Here is a 21570-nt window from a genome sequence, read left to right as displayed (position 1 = left end):
CCATCTGAATCAGCAGTGGTGTCTAAAGTGCTAGACAGATGTTTGGAGACAGTGATTGGCTGCATGTGGACCAATACATTGAATGTGAATCCTGAAAAGACTGTGTGTTCTTAATTCCAAGAGATGGGGAAATGCCCACATAGATTGTTTTCTTGGTTGCTTGATGTACAAAACAAGTAGACAGCAAAATAATAATAATAATAATAATAATACTAAAAATCACAGCTCTGAATTCTCAACTCACTCTGCTTCTGACTTCAAACTCAAACTCACTACAAACTGTTTCTTTGTTTGCTCCACTGGATCCTAACAGCATTGCTCCCCCTCTCCAGATAGCTAGAGAATAGTGGCAGGGAATTATTTTGTCTCAGACTACTCATCAATGCAAACACGATATAATTTATCCAAGAAAAGATACATATTTGAGGTGATACAGCTTTCTCTGGAATGAGCAATCAGTGGGTGTAATTCAACATTGTCTGTCCATGCAATGGGACTGTCCCATGGGAGGAGTTTAGTTGTGCAAGCAGACCTGGGAACTGGAAAAAAAAGCTTATAAGCTCTTCCTCTGACATGCAAGAAGGCAAAGTGGGAAAACGGGAATGCAAGAGTTCAAAACCTTTCATAGTTAATTAATACAGTGGAAAACCACTGTTCCCCATTACATCGGAACTGGGCCTTAAAGGTCTATAAGACCCTCAGAAGTCTGTAGATGTGAACTCGTCACTGTTCTTAGAACAGTAAACTCAGCTGGAATTGTAATTCCATGTCTGCAAAGTAACTGTGCTGTTTCTCAATTTCATTTTCCGCTGATGAATGTGATACAGGGCAAGATCCATTGTATCTTGGTTTTAATTCTAAAAGAGCACTATGCTCACTGGGATTCAGTAGCTGACTTTATCAAGATATCCCCTTTCATGGTGCAGCAATGTTCCTTCTTTGAAATGCTAAGGTTGTGGATGATAGTTAAAAGTTTAAAAACTGTAGACCGTGACAGTAGCTGCCTTAAGAATTATAATAGCGACATGGTGTTAAACTGAGTGCATTCCTCAGGTTGCAGCAATTGCAGAATATTATCAGAAAGTATCAGTAAACTGATTTGCAGGTTGTATATATGTGTAAATAAACCATATATCATAATGACACCACAGTCTCCACTGTCCCTCATTCCAAGGAAACACTACTTTCTTTCCACTTACATGAACAAGGTTTGCTGGATATCCCAACAGTCAGGAGTAAAATTAGAGTAGACCTATGCATGCCTGTTCTATTTTATGCAGGGAGGTATGTTTTCTCTCCTCTGCATTATATCAAAACCAAATTGTTTTTTAAGACGGTAGACTTTTTTTGAGTACAAGAGCCTCTGAATAACCATAGGGTAAAATAAAATATTAATTTGGAAAGTCCCTGGTAAGGTTTATTTAGGTAAAACAGAATGTAAATTCAGGTATCTAAGGGGTGGAGGGAAGCTAGTGTGCTAACTCATGCACTGTTTCAGCTTAAGGTAATGTATGCTGTAAGCAGAACAAATTATTTATGAGAGTTTTATCTAAAGCACCTTTCAAAGTGAACTCCTCTTTCTGTTCTCAGGAAAGCAGATTGTTCCAGGTGGCTTGGTAGGAGACCCAGCTTAGAAAAACAAACTCATTGTCTAGGGATAAAATTGTTTGATATAAGACAACATCACCCTGTGAGGTAGGTTACGCTAAGTGATAATGGCTGGTGTGAGGTTACTGGATGAGTTTTATGACTAACAGTGCAATCTGACGCATGCTTACTCAGAAGTAAGTCTCACTGAGCTCATTGGGACTTAATCCCCAGGAAAGGTGTTTATGATGGCAGCCTTTGTGAAGTTTTGAACCCATGACTCTCGGTTGGTTAGAGCATGGTGCTGATAATGTGAAGGTTGCAGGTTCAATCCCTGTACGAGACAGCAGCATATTCCTCCATTGCAGGGAGTTGGACTAGATGATACTCAGGGTCCCTTCCAGCTGTACAATTCTATGATTCTAAGTCTATATCCAGAACTATAAACTATACCACACTGACTCTATGATATAGACATCTGAGGTCTGGATAAATGAAATGTGTGTGTGTTTCCGCAGTTGCATTTGTGATTTTAAAGTTAAGACCGACTGCTATCATGAGCTTTGTTCGCTCCTAACCATGTGTATACTCCCGTGAAGGCACAGATGGTTAGTAAAATGACAGCTATAAATACCTCTAGCAAATGTTTTCATGATTTGTTTTGGATGTGAATCCCATGCATAATGTAAATGTTAGCTGCGGCCCAATTCTGTAAGATTTTCAGATCGCACACTACGGCTCTTGTACGCTTGTTCTCAAGGGTACGTCTGTGGTCTAATTGAGAGAATGTAAGTAATAAAAAGATATGCCCTTCTGGTATTACAGGTCAAGGCTAAACCAACCTTTACTAAACACAAGCTTTCCGTTAAAAAATGTAGCATTGCCTTCACTAGGTGCTCATAATGGGATTTTACAGAAGCATTTTGTCTTTGTCAGAGTTCTACACCTGCTGAAGTACCACCTTTCAGCTACACATCATCTTGGAAAGCACACAGAGCAGAGAACACTGAATAGAAAAGTTGTGCCATTGTAATTGTAGTTTAACACACATTCTTTGCTTCTTTCTTTTCCAGGCCCTGAATGCCTGCTTCTATTTCATTAAATAAAAAAGGGAGACCTCATCTTGATGGCATACTTCTGGATTAAAAGGGATGCTTTTTTTAACAGAACTGAAGCAGTACTAAGCCCACATGACTGATTAAGCATTGCAATTTTCAAACATATTCAAGAAAGCCTCTTTTACAGGGCAACTATAAAATGAAGCACCTGGGACTGTCAGGCAAGTAAGAGCCTGGCTGAAAGAGAACTTCTTCTTTGGTCCCTGCACCACCTTGAAATCTTCTCCAGAGGTTTGGAGGAAAAACGCCGCACTTGCAAAGATTTAGTTAAAAACTAATATTCTGACCCCAAATATGAGCCATAGAGCACAAGTAAAACCTGAATCAGATCTTTTGGGATTTTTCTTGGGGTTGAAGAGTTGTTGTTTTCAATGCAAGATGGCTTGGGGTCTTTTTTGGGGGCTGACAAGCAGCTCATATAGAATGTTACAAATAAATAAGGAATGGTGCAACTCCATGCCAGTCAATATCCTGCTCCACACTTTCTTTATTACTTCTATTATAGAATCATAGAATTGTAGAGTTGGAAGGCACCCTAAGGATCATCTAGTCCAACCCCCTTGTAAATCAGGAATATGCAGCAGTCCTACAGGGGAATTGAACCTGAAGCCGTGGTGTTATCAGCCCCACCCTCTAACCAACTGAGCTACCCACATGTCAATCATATTTTGAATTCCACCAAAATCTTTAAAATTCCATTCCACCAGAATCTTAAAAAGAAATGGTGTTTCCAAGTTAAAATGTCAAGATTACAAATAGCTCTGGCTGTGTATGTTTCAACACAGCTTCACAAGCTATCAGATCTTTTTTTAAATAAGCAAGCAGAGCCTTAACTCACTGGCATTTCTTGAAAGAAGATCAAGAGCCTTTTATATTCCTCCTTCAGTCAAAGGTGTAAGGTGAGCCAGGTGTATTCATGGACTTAATAATATGTATCACTCTAGAAATGGCAACAAAACATACATTGCTCAGTGGTGCCTTCAACTGGTACTGGCATAGGTGTAAAGCCACAAAGGACAGTGAGGCCATCTGAAATCGATAGAAAGAAGATTCACTGATGCACAACCTATTCTGACTCTTCTAACACAGAACAGCAGGGCTGGATCTAGATACATAAAAAAAAGTTTCAGGAAAATGCATATTCACGTTGACAAAAGACGGAACTCTACAGTGCCATCTGATGGCAGTGCTGTGACATATTTAAAATGTTTTCTTTACTAATGTAGCTGAGTTTGAACTCTCTCTAAGTGATGACTACCAACATGAATTTGACGAAACTGCGGGAGGCAGTGGAAAACAGGAGTGCCTGGCGTGCTCTGGTCCATGGGGTCACGAAGAGTCAGACACAACTAAACAACAACAAAATTAAAACATCAGCCCTATATTCATATGTGTCTAAATGTAAGAGCCCTGCTGTTTCAGTCCAGGAAGCCTGAAAGCTGGGTTTGAAAGCAGATGAGCACTTGCCTTGTTGATCTTAAGCATCAGGTATTCAGTGGTATACTGCCTCAGAATCTGGAGGCTGCACGAAGCCATCATTACTAATAGCTGTTGATTGAGTTTCCTTTATCCCTCTAAGCCAGTGGAAATCAAAGCATACGAAAGCGAATCCCATAATAAATCAAGCCTGCATTGTGCAAAGGAGCGCTTTCTCTTGCCTCACCTGGATCTACTGCTTTTCAATTTCACTGGATGATCCCTAGCATTATGAGACAGGGGATGGGGGAAAAGTTATCCCCAACCAATTTTTCCTAAACATTTACCATCTCCTCACCTGCTGAGTCACTTTCCCCCTTAAATGTAAAAAAAGCCCCAGGTGCTGCAGCCTTTTCATGGAGGACATTTGGATCATTGGGGGAGGGGTGTCCTTTCTTGTTCTTTTTGGAACATTATACCATCATTTGGGGATGGGCTGAACGAAATGTATGCAGCATTCCAAACGTGGCTGCATCGCAAACTTATATAAAGGCATGGTACTGGCAGCTTTTCTGTCAGCCCTTTCCCTAATAATTCCTGGCGTGGAATTTGTTTTTTCAATGCGGCCACATGCTGAGTGAACAATTTCATCGAGCCACCCTCTGCAGAGCTACGCCGCTTCTTCTTCAGCAAACTTTGCTCTTTTGTATGCTTAGTAATTTTATCTTTAATCATGCTTCCCACTAATACACCCGGAATGAACATTTAAGCGAACCAACCTGTAATTTCATGGATTGCCATATATCCCTTTTAAAAAGCTGGCATTGGCTGGATTAGCACATCCCAATATACATAAACTGCGGCACAGGGCAATGGTGACCAGTTTACTCTTCCCCTTTCCTTCCCACTCATCCGCAGAGAAAACAACCCATCATCACCGGCTGAGTGTTACATCCAAACCAGAGATTGTAGCTTGCTCTGCTCAAATGAACCACAGTTGGTAAACCAAGAACTACCACGTTTTTGGTGGTGGGTTTTTGTTTTTTGGGAGTAAAGCAAACCACAACCCCTGGTTCACACATAAGGCTAAGACAGTTTATTGCTTCCCAACATGAATGGGAAGGAGCAAAGCAGGCATGATAAATTAACGCATGGTAAACCATAGAATCATAGAATGGTAGAGATGGAAGGGACCACAGGGGTCACCTAGTCCAACCCCCCGCAATGCAATCCTCATCCAATCTGAAACCATACCAGACCCTGCTTAGCTTTGCAAATGTGCTATCAGTTTTATTGCTGCACCACTAGGAGGATCTGCAACTTATCATGACATGCAAATACAGCCATTATGCTGGCTACACTTCAGACTTTCAGCAACGAGGCCAATTTTTATGGCAAGCAGCATATTTTTCTTAGAAGGTCAGCATTTTCATATTTCAGCTCTTTATGAACCCTGGGTAGATGCCATCTAGATCCACTGACTTGTTAATTTTGTAGTCTACTTATAAGCCCCAGAACGTCATGTCTCTTCACTTCTCCTTCAGTTCCTCAGCTACCCTCCCTGGAAATAAGTGCTTCAGGTGTGGATTATCTTCCATAATGAAATCCAAAGGAAGTAATACACAGTGTTCAGCTCCTTTGCAATCTCTCTGTCCTACAGCTGAGGCCAGAGGTCAGTACAAAATGCAACCTAGGCAAGATGGACAACAACTGAACACCTGCCTCTAATTTGCACTCTGATTATCTATGCATTCCTAGCTAATAAGATATTGTTTCTGTGACCACCTGCAGTTCTGCTCCTAAACTATCAAGCTAAACTCTACACATACAGCTTGTTATCAGTTTGATGCCATAGGCAATTATTCCATTAAGAAAACAGCCTCCGGCATATCCCACTTCTTTATAATTTATAATGGGGTTGAAATTGAACACCATAGGAATAAAATAATTTGAGAGCACAGGCCTGGCCACATGGAGAGAAAGTTATTGCTTACCCAGATTCTGCAGATATAGAACAATAGTTTTGCTAGCTCTAAATGCTTGACATAGGAAGCTGCCACACCAGGTCAGACAATTTGGCAATCTAATGCCAGCAGTGGGCAACATTTTCTTCTCTCAAGAGCACCACAAGCAAACTCTGGGCAGGGCCAAAGCAAAGCATTCCTTTATCTCTCTCTTTCTGCCATTCTGTTCTCTCTCTGGACACATTCACACCATACATCTAAAGCACTATGACAGCACTTTTATGGCTTCTCCCAAAGAATTCTGGGAGCTGTAGTTTAAGGGTATTGAGAGTTGTTAGGAATCTTTATTCCTCACACAGAGCTACAATTTTTAGAGTGGTTTTTAGCAATCACTTGCTCTTCCCAGACAACTTTGAGGCTGGTTGCCGAAGATAGAGACACTGCTTTCCAATTACAGGCTCTGCTGGTAGACTACATGAAGTCATGGAGCCCCTCAGACACTCAACACAGAATAATACAATCAAAGAAGTGTTGAGTTGGAAAGGACCACGAGGGTCATCTAGTCCTACCCCCTGCAATGCAGGCATATTTTGCCCAACATGGGGCTCGAACCCACAACCCTGAGATTAAGAGTCTCATGCTACTCCTACCCATCAGCAATAAAATTCCATCTTCCCCAAGGAGCCTTAGGAGCAACATCACGCTTTACAAGTGAACCCTATAATCCCCAAATGAACAGACACAAAAGATATGCAATGGACAAGAGAGATATGCATTCCATTATGACACACAACAGTTCTCACAAGCAAGGTCCTTATGAACAGCTCAGGACAGTAAGGGACATCATAGCTATTTGAATTCCATAGAATATGACAGGATTCAGATCAGAAGTATTCTTCAAGGACACGCCATGGACCACCTCAACCAAGCCCACAGGCCACATGTGGCCCATGGACCAGAGTTTAGGAACCCCTGGAACAGGTGAAGGGTAAGCTATAAACATGTTAAATAAATGAATATCTATTTTAGCTTACGCACTAAATTAAATAAACTATTTAAATTATAGATCTGGACATATTAGTTCATACCTTACTTAAATCAAGGTAGGAAAACATTCAGTGCTTAACCTCTAAAAGCAAATGCTGCAAAGCTTGATTTACCTCCTCTGCTCCAACAATTGGCTGTATGCTCTCCCGTGATTAATCAATTTCACAACAAATTGCTCTCATAGTTCATGTTGTGAAAAAGGGACTTAACAACACTACATCATTAAGTATGATTTATGAGGCAGGCTGGAAAGAGCCACTTACCAGAGCTTGCAAAGTGAGGCCACGATTAAATGGCATTTTTAGCTGTAATTTCTTAACAACTGGGTGCTTACTGCTTGGCAGTTAACCTACATATGGGAGAAACTGTTGGCTCATTCTGCCATGATGACCAGTTATGGAGCAGATGATTATCTTAATACACCTGAGTTAAATGACACCAAGAAGCAGCTGACAAGAACTATGTCTGTATCTGGTGAACCCAGTCTTATTGGTATTGGCCACCAGCTTGCATGGTACAAGTAAGTCAGCATCCAGAGTTCTGTCTTTGCTCTGAAATTTTACATTTCGGCTCTGCATTCTTGCAACATTCCAGTAGGACAGGCATGGGGAACCTGTGACTCTCCAGCAGTCACTGGACTCCAATTCCCATCAGCCCCCCAGGCAGCATGATCAATGGTCACAGATGATGGAAGCTGAAGTCCAATCACACCTGGAGGGCCCATCTTTGCAGTTGTATAAGCTAGAAATTCTTTGTACCTGTCGATGTAGGATTGTGCTAGGTATTGTCGCTCCTGCCCCCAATATCTAATATGTGCAAATTTTGCACAACCTGGCAGTTCCACAGTTGCATGTGCTCTGTTGCAAGTTGCTTGCATACACCACAATCTTTTTTTAAAAAAATACTATTTGAATGCTGCCTTTCCAGTTAAAAAACCATGCTTAAGGTGGCATACAACATGGGGGAAATCACATAATCACAAACATAACAAAAGTAGTCATAAACAATAAATAAAACATCAAAAAGTGCACAACCAAATTGCACACTTTCCATACAAATCATAATAAATATGCAAAAAATAATATAAATAAGAGGAACACACACTTACCAAGAAATAGCCCAACCCAAGTGTTAATGCATCTGTGCAACATGCTGGATATGTCACAGCACCAGTGCAACACCATACTTTTGTGACACTGCACTGGTGCAAGGATGTTTGCATAGGATTTGGCTGATAAAATACTTGTGTGACAGGGACAGTGTCCCTACTCGCTGTCTTAAAAAACACGGTAAGATTCAAGGACTTTAATTCTCTGGCAGAGATTTATGTCTATTATGCTACCACAACATTCATGCAGCAGCAGTTTAATAAAATCATCCTTTGTGACACTGCTCTGGAGAAGCAGTTTATACCTCTCATTCCAGGTGGTGCAGCAAGTCATAACACCCAGACACAAGTTGCTTAAATCCAATTATTGCAACTTTACTGATTTGTGGATCCGATTATGTTTTATACTGCCTTAGAGTGATATGGTATCTTCGCGTAAAGGGGCATGGATCATCATAGGGAGATGAATCGTTTCACTTTTAGGGCTTATCATGCAATTACATCTTTGCCAAGACAAGTAGAAGCACTTTTTCTATGACAGCAAGCACAGGAAGTTGTAAAATTTAAATGTGACTCAAGTGAATTTCAATAATGTCGAAGAGTGAAACTACATAGATGAGAGAATGCAGAATTCTAGAAGCCTGATCAACAACAACCTTCTCGTGCCAGAAATTGTTTCAACTACTACTTAAGGGAGGGGTAGCCAAATGTTGTTGTCCATTACCTCCAGCCAGCAAGACCAATGGTTAGGGATAAGAGGTGGTGTAGTCCTGCAACATCTGAAGGGTCACAGGTTCCTCACCCCTAACCTGACATCAATGATGTGAAAGGGACTAGCACATTAACCTTAAACAGATTCATGTGAATTTGGTGAGACTTAAGAATTAGGTCCCCCTAAGTTCAACGGGACTTACTCTGGCAAGTGTTTTTCTTGGGATTACAGCCTTGCACTGAAATTCCATAATGTCTACTTACTCAGAAATAAACCCCATTGAGTCCACTGAGGCAAATGAACATAGGATTGCAGTCTTAACGGCTCTGAATACAGTGGTACCTCGGGCTACATATGCTTCAGGTTACAGACTCCGCTAACCCAGAAACAGTACCTCGGGTTAAGAACTTTGCTTTAGGATGAGAACAGAAATCGTGTTCCAGCAGCACGGTGGCAGCAGGAGGCCCCATTAGCTGAACTGGTGCTTCAGGTTAAGAACAGTTTCAGGTTAAGAATGGACCTCCAGAACGAATTAAGTACTTAACCCGATGTACCACTGTACAGCTGTTCCAGATTTGAACTGAAGTACAGTAGTTAATAAGCACAATATGCCGTATCTCAGTCTCGCTGCATACATTACGTTTTTCATGTGTACACACAGTGCATGTGCTAAAACCATAATGCACAACAAAGGCATGTGTGTGCTTTTGCAGACACAGACATGGACACAAAACACACATAAATACACCAGTGAGATAGTGCTTGCTTAGGGCTCCCTACTATCTGAAATAAGTGGGAAGGTTCTTGATCCTATTAACAAGCTAGCGATTAACAGCAATATTAACATAATCCCTCAAATCCATAGGAGCACAGCCTCCTTGAGCTCTTTATAGGCATCTCATGGTTTTATCTTCTGTTTACCTCTGGAGATTTTTTACTACAAAGCTAATTTTCTTTCGCTTTAAGGAATTGTGATGGAATGATGAAAGAGAGATCTCACTGGTTATAAGCAAATGCAGTTTGTTAGTCTTTAAACTGCCTTTTCAAATATTGGTTTGTCAAAATGAAAAAGCTAAATCATATTGAAAAAGGAAGCCATTAAAAAGCCTGCAGCAACCATATCCCATTTTCCCCCTTATCAGTTTTGTTCTCACAGTGGAAACTGACTCTTAATTTACACCCTCTGCTGTTCAAATATGAGACATGTTTTGCAAAACACACAGGACTGCTGCCCTTGTATTCTGTTCAGCTACTTGCAGTGTGTATGAATGAGACAGATGCTGTCCATTAAGAAGGGATGAAGAGGCTTGAAGATGTCCGGTTGTTTATTTTTAACCGCACCTCCAAGACACCATTAACCTTGCATAACGATTTTATGTATTTGCTAGATGAGCTGGGTTAGCCCAAAGCAGTGAAAACTGTTTCATTAGCCAAAAGGATACACCATAAATCCGTTGCTTCTTGTAGCAGTTGTGCTCACAACCTGTGTATGTAGGTCAGAGAGAGATGTATGTAGGCCAGCAACAATATATTGTGTGGAACAAAACTAAACAGTAATGAACATTAACATTGCATTTTATATGCATTAGAAAGTGCCTGGCTTCCTATCTGTGTCCTTAATACTGTTTGCACAAAACATTTAAGGCGAAAAATAGATTATCACAAAATCACAAGGGTATTGTCGTTTTAAGAAAATACTCAAAAGGAGACACTCTGCGATGTTGACTTTGAAAACCTAGATCACTTCCACCTGCTTAATTCTGAATGACACATTAAACCATGCATTCCCTTAGAGCCCCAAGAAAAACGTTATTGCTGCAGTGCCCTTCACACCTGGGAATGTGTGTGCTACTAAAACTCAACACAAGAGATTGTTTACATGGTGATGGCTAGCTTTTGAAAGCAATGCTGCTTATGGTTTCTACATCCAATTAAAAATGTGGCACAGATAAATAATCAGGGTAGTATCCTATCAGTTCCTATTACCAAAATGCCACTCACACATTTTTTTAACGCTGAGACTTGAAAGCAAGAAGAGAACTTGATGGCATTTCAGGTGTGTGTTTGGTGTTGTCATTTTTGCCTGCCCAGTTTTAAAGCACATCAAAATTCACGTTAACTTCACTCTGGCACATGGGCATATCATTAGAGCAGTCTCAAAACGAGTGCTCCAGGAGAAAGCCAATCCCATTCATGGAAATAATTTCACAGGAAGATCACAGGCGCCCCCCCCAAAAGCAGTATTACTAGGGAAGCTGTCCACTGCTAGTATTCTCTGATACCTCATGCAAGGCAAGAAGCAATTTTCTAACCTAATTATTATGCATTTCCTGGAGGGCTCACCTCCTAATAGATAACATTCTCAAGAAACATATCACATGTAACAACCACGGCTTTGCTCAACTGTTCCGAATTCCTTCCATTTCCACGTGCTCTGCGGCCAAGAGTCACATTTCCCTCAAGCCTCTGAAAAGCAAAGCTTCCTCCTGCATTTATGAGCGACATGATCAACCATGAATGAAACACAGCTCTTCTAATGAAGCGTCCCACTTGCAATGCCAGGCTGGGTGTTTCGCGTGTGAACGCCCGCTCGCGTGTTTAGGAAGGATTTCGACGCAGGCGAACAGCAAGAACCTTATTTATCAGCAGTGTCCTCCTAACGCGCTGGGGATGAGGAAGGAAGAAAAGGCTGAGTTGGGTAGCAGCTAGTTTAAAATTCGGAAGATGGCCGAGCCTTTCGATGCTTCCCCCCACCCCTTAAATTCCCGCTCATCATTCTGCACAAAACACACAGACACACACTCAAGCACAACTCCCACGACCGTCCCATGAACGCATGGAGCCCTTACCGTCCCCTCGCAAGCTGGTCTCCGTCACGGATCTCCAAATGCGCCCTTGAAGAACGCCCCAGGCAGCGCGCAAGACACTTGAGCACTTCAGCTAGGATGTGTGTGTGCGTGTCTTGCGTGTTTTTAAAGTCAAACCCTCCTCCGGAGCTGCTGGCCAGGAGTGGCGAGAGGGAGGCGAGCTTCTCCCCAACCCAGCCACCCTCACCCCGGGAGGAGCTCCCTCTGCACGGGGCAGCGGATCCAGCGGCTGCTGCTCCTCCTCGGGCGCCCTAGAGGGAGGGTCCCGCGCGCAGGCAGCTCGGCAGAAAGGGCTACAAAGCGGGAAGAAGGAGAGGTGGGCTCGGGCGCGGAGGAAAGCGCGGCTCCTTACCTCGAAGGGACCTTCAGCGTGGAATTCCCAGCCATTAGCAGGGCGGGATGCTCTTCCGCAGAGGGAGGAGGAGAGGCAAGGCAGACAGCGCTCCGCCACTTCTGGTAGTTCCCCCCGTCCTACTTGGCCGGCTTTAGTACGCGGTACACCACAGCCCTGCCCTTTGCCGCCCTCTCCGCGCCCGCCTCCTTTTCAGGCTCTCCCTCCCGCGAATAGGAGGAGGCAGAAGGAGCCACATGGGAGTCGCTAGCTTCTGGCGCCAAGAGCCGCTCTGGAGGCTGCTGGTGGCTGAGGGAAGAGCTTGAAAGCCCGCGGGACACCCAGATTCAGATCCCCAGTCCGGCTCTCCAAGCTCACTGGGTGTGACCTTGTGGGTCAGCCACTATGGTTAGGGCTGTTCACACGTTACGCTGAGACGTGCGAGGAGCCTGTAGGCATGTACGAATGTCGTCCTTAAGGGTGTTCACGCGTTACATCCGGCGAGCCTGCAGTATGCGTGCAGCAGCTCGCCGACAGTTTTACAATTTGTTGTTGTTTAGTCGTTTAGTCGTGTCCGACTCTTCGTGACCCCATGGACCAGAGCACGCCAGGCACTCCTGTCTTCCACTGCCTCCCGCAGTTTGGTCAAACCCATGCTGGTAGCTTTGAGAACATTATCCAATCATCTCGTCTTCTGTCATCCCCTTCTCCTTGTGCCCTCCATCTTTCCCAACATCAGGGTCTTTTCCAGGGAGTCTTCTCTTCTCATGAGGTAGCCAAAGTATTGGAGCCTCAGCTTCAGGGCCTGTCCTTCCAGTGAGAGCTCAGGGCTGATTTCCTTAAGAATGGAGAGGTTTGATCTTCTTGCAGTCCATGGGACTCTCAAGAGTCTCCTCCAGCACCATAATTCAAAAGCATCAATTCTTCGGAGATCAGCCTTCTTGATGGTCCAGCTCTCACTTCCATACATCACTACTGGGAAAACCATGGCTTTAACTATACGGACCTTTGTTGGCAAGGTGATGTCTCTGCTTTTTAAGATGCTGTCTAGGTTTGTCATTGCTTTTCTCCCAAGAAGCAGGTGTCTTTTAATTTCATGACTGCTGTCACCATCTGCAGTGAGTTTTACAATTACTCACATGCAAACATTCAGTGAGTGTGTGGTCGTCGTGCTTGTATACACAATAGCTGAGACGTGCAAATCGACAAGCGTACACACTTTCGTACAAACACTTCTGTGGGGTGTGTGTGTGAAAGTGACATGGAGCAAGGGGGCCGAGAAAAGTTTCTCTCCTGACGCTAGAACTCGTGGGCATCCAACTTGGATGGCTTTAAAAGGCGATGAGGCAAACTTGTGAAGGATAAGGGCCATCAGTGGTTACCAGCCAAAATGGCTATGCTCTGCCTCCACAGCTGGAGGCCGTAATGCTTCTGAAAACCAGTTTCTGGAAACTACAGGAAGGGAGAGTGTGGGTTCTGTTTTAAAGTTTCCAAGAGGAATCTGGTTGGCCACTTTGAAAGCAGGATGCTGGACTAGATGGGTCATTCGCCTGATCCAGCATGCTCTTTTTAGGTTCTGTGTTCAGTGCAACATGAACAAGTCTATTGTGAATGACTACACATGGTTAAAAGGGACGCAGGTGGCGCTGTGGGTTAAACCACAGAACCTAGGACTTGCAGAAGGTCGGTGGTTCGAATCCCCGTGATGGGGTGAGCTCCCGTAGCTTGGTCCCTGCTCCTGCCAACCTAGCAGTTCTAAAGCACATCAAAGTGCAAGTAGATAAATAGGTACCGCTCCGGAGGGAAGGTAACCGCTGTTTCTGTGCGCTGCTCTGGTTCACCAGAAGCGGTTTAGTCATGCTGGCCACATGACCCGGAAGCTGTATACCGGCTCCCTTGGCCAATAAAGCGAGATGAGCACCGCAACCCCAGAGTCGGTCACGACTGGACCTAATGGTCAGTGGTCCCTTTACCTTTACCTTTACACGTGGTTAATTTAAATGTCGACATGTGGACTAAAGGGCTTGAGAAAATAGAGTATGGATTCCGTGTAATGCTGTACACGTGTTGAATGCACCTCTGTTGAATGCACTGGTTGAATGCATACCAGTGTATGACTGCACCTCTAATCCTCAGTTATGCAGCTCACCATCTTTTAACCTAACCTACATCACAGGCTTGCTGTAAGGATGAAATTGGGGGGGGGGACCATGTACACCATCTGGAGCTCATTGGCAGAAAATGTAATATATGTATATATAATACATAATAATTTATAAATGTAATATAGTATATATAATAAATGCCCAAACTGGGTGGTTGGGGTGTGTGTGTGTGTGTGTGTGTGTGTGTAAAACTAGGAGGCACAGGGCTTAGTCATACCTGGATGAAGTTGGGTGTCATTTCTATTGTTGGAGAGAGACACAATACAGTTCTTGTCTGTCTTCCTAACCGGTGCATCTTTCAAGCCCTCCGTAAAAATTTCCTTGAGCAAAATGAAGGAAAGGCGATATATAGCTGTAATAAATAAATACGGGCACCACAGCCTCCATTTAGCTCAAAGGGATTATGTCCCTTTGTCAAATGTGGGCAGAATTGGCTACATGAATGACATGAAATGAATGTGTGTAGGAATGAAACTAAAAGGTAGCAAAGGGTATCTTGATCAGCCCTTGTATGTTACAGGGAGGGGGGGAAAGCCCCACTGAACTCAATTAGATCCCCCCCACCTCCAAATAAGCATGCATGGGGTCAGGCTACACTTACAGACCCTCCAAGTGTCCCTATTTTCCAGGGACGTCCCTGATTTAGAGGAGCCGTCCCGGTTTCTGATTTGATCCTGTAATGTCCCGCTTTTCCTCAGGATGTCCCTATTTTCACTGGAGAAATGTTGGAGGGTATGAAGTTATCTGACCCCCGAGCCGTCTCAAAGCAATCCTATATAGGGAAGGTTTTTAAAATGTTTATTATTTTATTATTTTTTCATATGTGTTGGAAGCTGCCTAGAGTGGCTGGGGCAACCCAGTAAGATGTGTGGGGTATAAATAGTAAAATTATCCTTATGGAATGGGACATCCCTATTTCCATCGGAGAAATGTTGAAGGGTATGCACTTAGGTGCTTTAATTATAGTACATTGCATTTTGTACTGTATGAATAAAGGAGGACAGAGAGGGGGAAGAGTTAATTATAGTACAGTTGGGGAATACAAATGCCAAATGGCTTTTATTTCCCAAAGGAATAAAATCCTCTTCTGGGTTCCTTGGTTCTGGTAGATTTGTTTAATTCTTTCAATGTAAATAGTGTAAATTGTGACATATTGAATGTGCTGTATAATTCTACACAATACTTGGCGTATGCTCTGTGTCTATTGCAGCCATGTCGGTACTACCGAATAATAGCTGCAGAAAAACACAGGCCTTGCTGAGCCTTTGCACACATAGCCTTTGCGATCCTTTGAAGCCATTGGGACGTCTGTGACATGCAATGGGATCATGACAGGACTGCAGGCAACAATGTAAAGCTTTGCACAATAGGATACATTCAATATATACTCCCATTTAGAAGGGGGGGGGGGGAGATGCCCTGCAGAGAACTGCCAATATTTTGAGACTTATTTTCTTTGAAAAGCCATGCTGCAGCTGGATTCCCATTCTTGCAACTTAATTATCAGTTTCTTAACAATGGCAGATGTTTCTGAAAGCCTGAAAACTCAGATTGTGACAAAACTATTAAAACTGCTAGACTGAAATTTGGGCACAGTTCAGTCTGACTGAAATGACAAAAAGCATGTGGATGTTGACATGTGGTGCAACATTTGTAAGTGCCTAAAATCCAGTGTGTGTAGTTGGCCCAGATTGCAAAATCCGTCTCCAAAGTAAAATCCAGCGGTCACCTGTACAATATGGGTTTATCTGCACTGGAATTTATGTGCATATCCCCTATTTGAATGCTAGGCTTATCAAACGGACACCTGGTGACATCAGAGGTCAGACGAGCGGAGGAAAGGAAGGCATGGTCTCACTCCCCAACCTGCAAAGGCAAGTGACTGGGTTTCACCTGGCCTTGCCTAACGTGAAGCATGAAAGTCATAAGAAGAGCCTGTAGGATCAGGCCAATGTCCCAATGTCTCACAATGAGCCAACCAGATACCCATGTGAAACCAGAGGCAGGACCTGAGTGCAATAGCACTTTCCCCACCTGTGATTCACAGCATATTGCCTCCAATAGCCATTACGGCGAGAAGTCATAGCCATATTCTCCAGACTAGCCGCTCAACACAAAAGCCATTGGAACCTGCAAGCAAGGCTACAGCACAACAGTTTTGTTGTGCAACACAGCTTCTTTGCAGTCAACTTTCACACGCTCTGTTTCACAGTCCCTATTTTTTATTGTTCCACAGAAGAACAAGTGCCCTTATACATATTTTTAAAAAACCAGTTGCAGTTAATGGGATTGGTAAGCAAGTGCTTCATTTTTGCTGGATCATGTTCATGTTACCACCCCCTTTCCTTTCTCCATTTCTCTGGCTTTTTTAGTTCATGCGGTATGAAACCTGCTGTCATGAAAGCTGCCATCTCCATCTGTAACATTGCTGACTGCTCTCATACAATAGCAGCTTTCCCCACAAGATTTCACCCGTTCATAATTGTTATGAATTGTTCATATTGAGGAAGCTAGGTCCAAAAGAAGCACAAAATGTAATATGGATGGTTTGTGGTTTTTTTGTTTTCTAAGTTATTTCTCTAAGGGTGGCGCTGTGAGTTAAACCACAGAGCCTAGGGCTTGCTGATCGGAAGGTCAGGGGTTTGAATCCCCGCAACGGGGTGCGCTCCTGTTGCTCGGTCCCTGCTCCTGCCAACCTAGCAGTTCGACAGCACATCAAAGTGCAAGTAGATAAATAGGTACCACTCCAATGGGAAGGTAAACAGTGTTTCCGTGCGCTGCTCTGGTTCACCAGAAGCGGCTTAGTCATGCTGGCCACATGACCCAGAAGCTGTACGCCAGCTCCCTTGGCCTATAGAGCGAGATGAGTGCCACAACCCCAGAGTCGTCCGCGACTGAACCTAATGGTTAGGGGTCCCTTTACCTTTAAGTTATTTCTCTAAGAAACAAAAGTGCCATTGGACAGCAAGAATCCTCTGCATCAATGCTAAAAGCTAATTTGGGATGTCTTTTTACTTGTGCACTGCCATGGCTTTCCTGTTCCTCCCAAATCTTTGTTATGTTTTTATAACTACAAGTCTCAGAAGGAAATTCACCTACAACACATTCCCTTTCTTTGTACTAGGAAGGGTCCAACAGAGGATTCTCAGCACCCTTATCAAGCTACAATTCACATGATTCTTTGAGGAAAGGCATTATATTTAAACTGGTATGTCTGTTTGTAGGGTAGATCTGCCTTTAAGAGTCATAATTCCCTGTAGTTCTCAAATAGCTGTTCCCATTCTCTAGCTACTGGGCCACAACTCAGCTTTTTGATAAATTGTGCTAGCCTGCAATCATTTTTTAATGAGTGCATTTGTGATCTCAAGATTTGGTTTCGGTGTCTGGCAGGCAAAGTTCAACTTTAGCTGCTTTGCTGTGCCATGATGAATGGAGGCGGCACATTTCCCTGTAATTGCAAAAAGCTACTTACGTGCTTTAAAAATGGTACTGATTTTATTCATGGGCTTATTTTTCCAGGTACATTGCTTGTTCGTAAAACGTAATATGGCCAAAGTATTTCTCATAAATATGATTATGTAGGTTCAACTTCAGTTTTTTTTGTAAATGGGAAACATTTTTATGCTTACAGTCCCACCCCCGCCCCAAGATACTGTACTTTCTGATGGGAGTATCTTTTCCCCACTTGGATTTGAATTTAGCTTAAAATGCCTTCAAGAAGCCAATGAAAAAGCGCACAAAAAATAATAATATTTGCATTCAGATCTTGAAGATGAGCAATGAGTGGTCTCCATGCTCACACTGTTCCTATGGTGGACACCAACACCATAATGATACCTGTCTTCAAAGTGGATGGATGTAGAGCGCATACCTTTCCATGCCATTGATGTCCTTAAAGGTTTCAGCTGATGCCAAACATGGTAATTTGCCTCTTTGCAGAGACTGGTCTCTCCGAGGTCGTTGCTCCAATTCTCAAGATATTGTACTGTGTGAACTATATCTTCTAGATTCAGATCAAGGCACCGTTTATGATCAATGAATTTTAAAAAGTCTTGATTGCTATGATCTAGGGCTGCATCCTCAAGCATAAACATGAGAAATCAAGCTACATCTACTATATACTGTATTGTGGAAAGTTTGTCCGCTATGCATTTGGACACTTTTTAATATATCGAAACAAAGTTGTGCATGATGTTCCAGAGATTAAGGAGCAGGTTGTTTCTATGTTTGCATACAATTAGATGCTATTTTGAATCAAGACTAAGCCTTTCAAAACAATACTCATTTTAACTAAATATTGCATAATGTCCTGGACATCAAGGAGTAGTTTCCCCCCTCTGTGTTTGGATACAATTAGAAACCATTATGAATCAAGGTGGCAAACTGAACCTTTCAAAACTACACTGATTTTAAACACTGATTTCAAAACTTCACTTTGTTTTGGTTTCCTGGAATTCCTGAACTGCTAGCATCGAACGTGTCCATAAGGCTGCATCCTCAAGCACAGATAGAGGAAATTCACAATTGAATTGGCACTGAACAGTAAAAATCTTCCTATTTTATTATGGACTGCCACTTTAGATGTGACCAAACCAAGATTTCACTAGAAGCCAGTTTCTGAGACAGGATTACAGTGCTAATTACTGCCTCCAGGAATGGATAGCGTATTAGTCATACTATGAAGCCACTGTTTCAGTTCCTCAAAAAGCACTTAAAATGACACACTAAAAGGGGCAAGTAACCTACTAGAAGTATGTGGAAGAATATGGAGAAGCCATATTTATTATGACTCCCTTTTTACCTACTTACAGCTGTTCTTTGCGTTCAACATGTGCAGTGCCCAGCACATCAATACAGATGGCAACAAGGGACACTTTTCAAAAACAATTGGTATTGTTTCTAGGCATCCAAGCCAGGACGGATTCCAATTGTTCATCCTGAGAGAGTTTGTTCCTGAGCGCAGCACGCTCTTTTAGCGTCAGTAAATTATCGTAACCTGATTAAACTTTGATGACAGGGTTACTCTAGTAATGAGCCAGAGGCATCCGTTGTCCCCACTGGTTATCCAACACTGACAAACCCATCTGACTTCTGGACAGCTTAACTGCTGAAAACATATAGATAAGCCCTGTGGTATTGTAATGCTTCTCTCCAAAGCTTGAATGGGGATGTTACAGTTTATATCAACTTTGACAATTTTACTAGGTTACAGAGCAACAAGGGTAGAGATCTAGCTGTGGTATGGAGTAGGGCTTTGTAAAAGTCTTGGATGGGCCATGCTTTCCAGGCTGTGGTTTGAAGCCGCCATTTTGCTGAAGCTAAGTAGGTCCCTGTCCACTCAATGCCTGGCTGGGTAACCACCTAGGAACTGTGTGAATGCTGCTTTGGCTACAAATGTAAGAAAATAGAAACAGTCTGAGGCAAATAGCTCTACTTTGGAGACATCTGGACCACTTCTGAAGCCAAGACAACTCAGGTCCAGGTTCTTATGTTTTCTGCTGGCATAGGCTAATGTCAAGCCCAGAAAGAGGTTATTCCAGGAAGGGACTGAGCTGACTCATTGCATGATGACAGGTGAGCCTCTTCAAGGTGAGCATTCTACCAATGCACTGGCCAAAAGGTCCTCTTCCTTGTAGAAAAACCTCCGAATTTCATTATAGAGAAGGTCCCCTCTTGCTATCTTGTCTTCCATATAATGTAATAGTGCTTTTGGAATAAGATACAATATTCTGGAAAATATTTTTCTTGATTAGAGTGTACTTTTCCACATACTTTCTTTTCTTAATCAGCTAGTTGTGCTTATTGTAAAGTCTCATTTAGTTCAATGGGGCTTACTACCAGGCAGTTGGATATAGCATCACAGCTGTAAATTGCCAAGTATTAATAGAAGCTTTGTTAGGGTCTATACAGTCTTTTTTCTGTGTAAAGTTCTGCACATCTTAATAGGTCAAATGTCCTTGCTTTAGTGGAGTCACTAGCTTCCAAAACTCTCTCCCTCAACCTCTCCCTCTCCCCCCTCTCCCTCTCTCTCTGTGTTTCATTTTTCATGGATCATAGCTTAATTTTATGTCCTACTGTGTTCTGTTGTGCTGAACTGAAGGAATACACTCCAATAATGCTAAGTGCCAAGTTTTGGTGTTTTCTGTTTTGTGGCTATTTAAATATGGAAGATAGGGATGGTGTCACAGATGCAATAAATTTAAAACATGAAGATAATCTCAAAAGTGGGGCTTTGCTTCCTTCTGAACATTTTGAAGTATTTAAGAGTCTACTTTGTTAAGCAATAGCTACTCATGAAGCATTTTGGAATTCAAGTAATCCAAATTGAAAGAACTATTTCACTAAATGAAAATGTGTTAGTTAACATTACTGCAATATCAGAATAACAGGAGCTGTTTCAAAATTGCTTAATTAAGCAAGATAAAAATCAGAAGAATTGATGCTTTTGAATTATGGTGCTGGAGGAGACTCTTGAGAGTCCCATGGACTGCAAGAAGATCAAACATATCCATTTAGGAAATCAGCCCTGAGTGCTCACTGGAAGGACAGATCCTGAAGCTGAGGCTCCAATACTTTGGCCACTTCATGAGAAGAGAAGACTCCCTGGAAAAGACCCTGATGCTGGGAAAGATTGAGGGCACAAGGAGAAGGGGACGGCAGAGGACAAGATGGTTGGACAGTGTTCTCGAACCTACCAACATGAGTTTGACCAAACTGCGGGAGGCAGTGGAAGACAGGAGTGAATGGCGTGCTCTGGTCCATGGGGTCACGAAGAGTTGGACACAACTAAACGACTAAACAACAACAACAAAATCAGATCCATCTTAATCCCACCTTACAGTTTCAGTACAGCCTTATGTATAGCTTTGACTGAGAACTTTAAAACAGGGCCAGTGTTTATGCAAGTGTAATTTACGTGGTAATGCAGTTTGTTGGTTTTTGGAAGAGTCACAATGGAAAATGACACCACACACATTTTCACTTTGCTTAGAATGGAATGAGCATCTCCCTGCTGAATCCATTGTTTAAAAACAAGTTTACTTTAACTTCCTTTAACATATCAATACAACTGAGCAAACTTTGAGTTTGCAGAAGGGTCTCAGTCACTAGAGGTCAGCGGGGTTAGCACTTCCCACTCTACTCTCAATTTGTCACCATTTGCAAATCCCACACACGACAAAGTACACTAGCGCCAAAGACATTACCATTCATTAGCAGATAAAAAGATGATGGGTTGGTGCTGATTTTAAGATGT

General features: G+C 42.7%; 1 protein-coding gene across 3 annotated transcripts in view; it reads right to left on the bottom strand.

Annotated features, from left to right (window-relative positions):
* SPHKAP (SPHK1 interactor, AKAP domain containing) overlaps nt 1-12754 on the bottom strand; it is a 79588-nt gene extending 66834 nt beyond the window's left edge. Inside the window, exon 1 of one of the 3 annotated variants that reach the window (XM_081006852.1) lies at nt 12172-12754. In XM_081006852.1, the coding sequence (XP_080862978.1) occupies nt 12172-12206 (35 nt within the window). In that variant the 5' untranslated portion in view covers nt 12207-12754. Of the gene's footprint in view, nt 1-11801; nt 11904-12171 lie in introns of those variants that run through there. The other 2 variants (XM_081006854.1, XM_081006853.1) reach the window with 2 other exon arrangements.
* Nucleotides 12755-21570: the final 8816 nt, after the last annotated feature.

This window comes from Podarcis pityusensis, assembly GCF_964106645.2.
Source record: "Podarcis pityusensis genome assembly, chromosome: 5".
NCBI lineage: Eukaryota > Metazoa > Chordata > Lepidosauria > Squamata > Lacertidae > Podarcis > Podarcis pityusensis.
The sequence above is the reverse complement of the archived record's forward strand: the minus strand, read 5'-3'. Positions and strand labels throughout refer to the sequence as shown.